Source organism: Dreissena polymorpha, chromosome 13, assembly GCF_020536995.1.
Source record: "Dreissena polymorpha isolate Duluth1 chromosome 13, UMN_Dpol_1.0, whole genome shotgun sequence".
Taxonomy (NCBI): Eukaryota; Metazoa; Mollusca; class Bivalvia; order Myida; family Dreissenidae; genus Dreissena; species Dreissena polymorpha.
In genome coordinates, this window is record NC_068367.1 from 47,523,430 (window position 1) to 47,530,232 (window position 6,803).

The 6,803-nt window shown below is 34.9% G+C and overlaps 1 protein-coding gene across 3 annotated transcripts; it reads right to left on the minus strand.

The window, feature by feature from the left end:
- Positions 1–1,505: 1,505 nt before the first annotated feature.
- Positions 1,506–6,559, minus strand: LOC127856563 (uncharacterized). Of its 3 annotated transcripts, none has more exons than XM_052392859.1 (3): positions 6,355–6,559; positions 3,729–3,888; positions 1,506–2,453 (listed from the first exon to the last, which is right to left on the minus strand). In XM_052392859.1, the coding sequence occupies exons 1-3, from the start codon at positions 6,416–6,418 to the stop codon at positions 2,384–2,386; spliced, it is 294 nt and encodes a 97-aa protein (XP_052248819.1). In that variant the 5' UTR covers positions 6,419–6,559; the 3' UTR covers positions 1,506–2,383. The 3 variants fall into 3 exon arrangements, with proteins under 3 accessions (XP_052248819.1, XP_052248818.1, XP_052248817.1); XM_052392858.1 differs by having other exon boundaries at positions 3,711–3,888; XM_052392857.1 differs by having other exon boundaries at positions 3,733–3,888; positions 6,355–6,546.
- Positions 6,560–6,803: the final 244 nt, after the last annotated feature.

Sequence of the window (6,803 nt, forward strand, 5' to 3'; positions counted from 1 at the left end):
GTCAAAAATCATAAAAAGCGACATTTAAAGTTATGGTAGCCAGAACTAGGTCGTCGATGGTGTACATGTATGTTGACATCGACAGCATTTTGTCAGGACACTGGACAGGAGCAATCGCCGCCATATTGGATTTTGATCATTTTCTTTCGAAAATAAAATGAATAATAGACTAATAGTAAAGTAAAATCCTCTTTTCGCGGTCGTAATGTGTTAAAATTCGCATACTGAGTAAAATTAAATGTAGGCATATGACGATATTTTTACTTGTTTTACAGTTTGTGTGTGAATTTTTTAAAGACTATTTTGCGTTCCAGAACAAATACATGTATATCACTACGCATGGTTACATTTGTTAGATTTTAAGCGCTTTAATGACTGAATTAAAATTATTGTTAAGGTTATTAGATCTATTTATGTTAAATGTCACGTTGAAAAAATCAAATGGGATAAATAGAATACTAGGATTAGCGTTGAATACAGAGAAGTTTATGTTGCTCGGCTCGAACACCGAAAGCGCTCGCCAAGGCTCGCGCTTCCGGCGTTCTAAGCCTCGCAACATAAACTTCTCTGTATTCAACGCTAACCTAGTATTCTCTATTTATCCCATCATCAGACGTGCATTGTCGAAATAAACCACGGTGGAATAAATTTACCTTTATTTCAGCAGTGCTGAAATATAGCTGTCACGCGCGGCGAAGAATGTTCATATTACTCGGAATTAACTATAAAGTAATCATTTTTAGTAAAATCGAATCAGATTTAACAAAACAAACAATTTGATACCAAGATGTAATATAGTTTTTACACATACTGCAACTCAAAAAGCAAATAAACATTATTTACAAATATTAAGTGCGCGTACTCGTGACGTCATCATTAATACGTCATACGACACAATGCATGTTGTTTCACGCTAAAGATGCAGTTGTTTAGTGTCTTTTTTTCATTATTTCTTAAAAATCGGGGACGTAGAGGTATGATAAACGAAAAACAGGTTGGTTACTGATCTTTTTGTAATGTATTAGGCTCGACACGATTAAAATAATGAAACAATGTTTGCTTAAAATATCTTTGGGATTTTCCGTCTAGTTCGATTTTCCTATTCTATGTTTAAAGAAATAATTTACGACTAAGAAAATTGATGGGATAAATCGAATACTAGGTCGGTGCCGAATAAAGCAAAGTTTATCTTGCTCGGCACGAAAATCTGAACCACTCGCCAAGGCTCGTGGTTCAGATTTTCTAAGCCTCGCAAAATAAACTTTGCTTTATTCGGCACCGACCTAGTATTCTCTATGTCTTGACCTACGCTGGTCGCATATTGCATGACACCCATTTTCGCATGACATGAGGCATTATGTAGCATCCGGCACTAAGTCATATTTTATTGATGATAAAGATTGGTATTGGATACACCGTTGAGTGTTTAACTATTGTTGTCCTGACACAGGTTATTCTGCTATTTGCAGAGCAGGAAATATAAAAAGCGTTTGTTTCAACACTGGTCTATTTACAACATTTAATCCTCGAACATAAAACATTCAAATATGCAAGAAAGCTACATGTATTTCGTGTGATAAAAAACGTTCTGCAAACAATATACATCAGTCAACATCATATAACTATAGAAACATGCGCGTGTGCATTGTTTTAGCGACAAAAGTCAATACATAGTAAACGATATGCTACATATTAAAAAAAATGGTCATGGTATAATCTGAATATAACACGAGTAAACAAATGTTTAAAACAGTAATACAAAATTGATCACATTACAAGCAAATACATTAAATTAATATCCCCCGGTAAATAAGTTTTGTTTATGGATGGGTGCACATCCATTAATTTACGGTATAATCATAACAATAATCAAATTTAGGATGCTTGTTTCTATGAATTACAATGCTCCTTATTGATGGTTCTAAAGCATGGCAATGCTCCTCATTTATATCAATACACCCATTAAATTGCATGTTTAAGTTTTGCATGGTATCAGAGATTTAGCCCTGAAAAGTTACAACATACACAATAAGCAAAGACCGATATTTTTTATTAAAGAAAGTATATTGTTATGGTTCGTGTGCATGGGACTTCTCCTCATTGATAGCTATACAGATTGATGAAAGGTTCATGTTAATATCTTATATAGTTTCTGAGATATCGCTCTAACAAGTGTTGTGACGGACGGAAGGACGGACTGACGGACAGACGGGCAACGTCAATTCTATATCCTCCGCCTTTGGCGGGTGTTAATTAATAAAATTGAGCATAAACGAAAAACATTATCAGGGAGGTGAATACAATAGCCAATGACGCGACGTTAGCGGTTTGGCTGTTACATCCATCGGTGTTGCAATAGCAAGACTTTCCTGTCAGCACGATGTCAGTGCATAACATATCCATGGTAACGCTTGCGTTCATGGTGTAGCAATCTCGGGTTACAATAACAGTGCCTGAAATACCGATAATTGAATATAAGACAAGCAAATTCGTGCAATTGATATCCCCCGCCAATATGCTTCTGGACACAAAGTGTTATATTTGACACTCAAAAAAGCATTTTTTCAAGATACAAAGGGCCATAACTCCGCTTATCCAATAGTGTACAATGCCATTTGGCGTGCATCATCCTCTTATCCATATATATATACTCATACCAAGTTTCAATGAAATCCGCCAAAGCACTTCCAAGATATGGCTCCGGACACAAAAAAAGTATTTTTCCAAGATACAAAGGGGCCATAACTCTGTTATTAACAGATGGTGTACAATGCCATTAGGCGTGCACCATCCTCTTATCCATATATATATATTCTCATACCAAGTTTCATTGAAATCCGCCCAAGCACTTCAAAAATATGGCTCCGGACACAAAAGTGCCGGACGGACGGACAACGCCAAAACAATATCCCTCCGCCAATGGCGGGGGATAATAATTTGGCAGATGAATATTTTTTCTTTTTGTATAACATCTAAGACTTAAGATACTAACAGGGATTTCAATAGCCTTTGAAAACATCGAATCAAATGATCTCGCGCATGAACCTTTCAGAGATAACAAACTGATGTATAGATGTTGCTTTGTTTAACTTTATATTTGTTAATTATATATATATACTCGTGATCATAGAAAAATATATTTTCACTCTTGACAAATATCATATTTTTTATCGCTCGTGAATTAAAATCGATATTCCACCAAATCCAACAAACATCCTCTATATATTTTGCATAGTGACAAATATGTCAACAAGAATATTATTTTAAACAATGCGTTAATCGCACTTCACATGTTCACGTTACATTGTATTGACATGGTTTAACATGCTGCTTAACCCATTTATGCCTAGCGTCTAGAAAAAAGGCCTTGGCAAACGTCTCATCAGGGTCTGTGCTGTTTGCTTAAAGGAATTTCTGTAAGAAGTATTCTAACTATAGAAATTAATGTAAAAGAAATCCCTAATTTTCGAAATAAATTGATCTAATTTAGAAGGATGGGCGAGTCCACTAGGCATAATGGGTTGAGCAACAAATTTCGTGAGGATTGAAAATCCCGTTTTACTCTTTGAGCCTCGAGCGGGTTGAGAAAACACATTAGGTATTGAACGATCAGTAAATATCACGTGTATCATGGCAGATAAGTACTATACAGTGGAGGGTTTTTGTGATTTTAAGTTGGAAAACGGGAGTGATGTGCAATAAATTGTTACCATTGCACCAACCCACACCTACGTTTGGGTGTATCGTCAATGACGAACTTCCGGCAGGCGGCGTATGCACCCTTGCACTCCAAGAGGGCAGCCTTCTCAGCCGCTCCCGTCATGGTGAAGGTGGGACCACAGTCGGTGTTTTTATTATTATTGCACGTGTAACACTTGAGCGCAAGTCCTGCAATCACAGTTGTTCATTATTAAACAAGATATGTGTTTGTCAGAAACGCTAAGTCCCCTTTTGCGCCGCTTTGAAGCTATATATTTGACCTTTGACCTTGAAGGATGACTTTGACCTTTCACCATTCAAAATGTGCAGCTCCATGAGATATACATGCATGCCAAATATCAAGTTGCTATCTTCAATATCGCAAAAGTTATTGAAAAGGTTAAAGTTCAGGCAAACAAACAAACAAACAAACAAACACACAAACCAACTGACAGGCCAAAAACAATATGTCCCCCAATATAGTGGTGGGGGACATAAAATATAGACACGCAAGGTCATTTAACCCAGATGCATTTCCGTTAATTGTTGCTTAACCCTTTACTTCCTTGATATAGGTCGACATCGAATTTTAGACCGGGCCAAATAGTAGATGGAATTATATCGATTTAGTGTTATCAGTTTTCAATGTTTCGAAACACAGAATTTCCAGAATAGTTGTCCCAAATTATCCCACATTTTGATTTTGGGATAAAAAATCGATATCGGAAAATACAGGTAAGTCGCATGTCTGGGGCTTCCAGTTAAGATTCAAGTTGAGGTCCACTTTGAACACTACATTTCATCGTAAAGTCGGTGTCGAACGAAAAGGGGTTAACTGCGGAGTTTTTCTCTCATTGTTTCGGGTATTTATTTGATCAAATAAACATAGCAAGCTTAAAATGCTTTTCAAAAATGCATAATACATCTTTTCTTTCTCATAGTAGGAAATATAGACACAAACATGGCATATTTAACAACCTATAGATTTACCCATAGAAAGTGTAATATGAATGTATGAAAAACTCCAACAATCGCATGCAACTTTTCATTGACAGCATATGAAATTTATGTGACAAAATGGTAAAGTGCGTTAGCAGGGATTTCTAATCTCCATATTTACATTCGTCCAAAACAAGAAATTTAAAGACGTACAAAATATTAGCACGAACAAAACAGGAAGAATGCGCAGTACAAATACTAAAAAACTGCGCCATATTTACGTTTAGAGTTCAAGTACACAAATTCGCCGAGTTCATAGAATTGATGTTTACTGACGTTTGTTATTATTTACCAATTTTAGGTCAAAGATTGACCGCATGTTATATACCGATCTTGAATGGACACGCTAATCGTTTGAAGGGCACTGACTCAAAGACACACTTGAAGTTTTGAATGGACATGCCATGAAATTAGTGTCAGAATTGACAGTGATATATTGCTCATAGTTTATTAACGTAAAACGTATATATATATATATAATATATATACGTATTTTCTTCGGTATGTACATTTATGCGCAAATATCAATATAAAAATGTTATGTTCATATTTGTGAAAATAGCTGTACAAAAGTAAGACCACTTATCGCCATGTACATATCTTAGGATCTGTAATACAATCCACAATATATATGTATTTTAGTGCAATATTAGTTAATTACTTAATCGTGAATTGATCGAGTGCGCGACGTTTTGTTTGAAATGAATTGAATACACTGTTGTAGATGAAAATTCTTAATTATTTAGATTTATTTATTATAAATCTACATGAAAAATCAAAAGTGATTGTAACTATAAATGTAACTCAGCTGTTCTCGTACCCATACACCTCAAGGGCATGCCTTTATGGTTTAGGTTTAGGGACTTTCTAAGCATACATCTGTTCTGACATAAATCGAATATTCAGCACTGTGTAATGTTTGCACAATAAACAAAATTAAGTGAATAACTCCATAAAACACATCCTACCTTTAGATAAAAATGTAAAACTATGTTGCCCAATTTTAAGATTTAACAAAAATGTCTTATTTTTTATGAGCAAAAATGTCTTTTGCAAATGCTTACACTTCATCACATTGCAAACCCCTGCGTAGATATTTATCTTAAAAAGTGTATACAATAATTCTCATTCAATGCAATCGTTTAAATATTATAACGGAAGCTGAAATTTATTACCAACGTCGTTTTGGAACAAGGTTACATGATAGTGAGTGCAATACTATTGTCTCGAAAATTGTTGATGGGTTCATGGTAAATGTTCAGAGAAAACTCGCACGTCCTCTAAACGGAAAGTTCAAATACGTTAATAACGTCTGTGTATTTCAACGTGTACAGTCTGGTCAAAGTGTACGTTCATAATACAGAATGCATGCATAATGTCCATATAACATTCAAAATGATTATTAAAATGCTAACGCCATACACAGATTTCTTAAAACTAAAATTGCAAAAGACCAACTTAAAAATGTAGATAAAGAGGAATTTTTTTTTATCTACGTGTTCGTTTTACTTGTCGATATTTGCTTAATATGAAACAAATCCGGTGAGCAAAGATTTTAATCGATTTAAAATAAATCATTAATTGCACATTTATATTTCAGTACTAAGCAACAGCCGTAGTTAAACTTTCAATTGATAACAAAAATATAATCCTTACCATCTTGTATAAGAACGAAGACCGTCAAAACTGCAAGGTATCCAACTTGGCATACTGCAAACATTTTGTATTTGTATGTGAAACAATTTTATGCAAAAAATTTACTGCTTATTCCTTGAGCAAAAATCTAACACTGAATGATCGGCGAGTAGTCTTATTTATAAGACGCGCAAAGAATTTAGAGATACTGTTTATATGGGCTAAATTCTTTACTCCAAATATTACCCATACCAATTTGGACTAGATCGGCGAGAGAATTGTACAACTGACCACACGCTCTGGCTACAACTGGTGTATAGTCAGAAGGATTACAATCCAGAGAGGCCCGGTTTTGAAAGGCTGAACATTTACTTAAGTGACAATCAGTATGTTATTGATCGAAAGAATGGTAATGAAGTGTGATCATTGTTAATAGTAATACCCGAAACTGCTTATAACTGTTTAGCGCT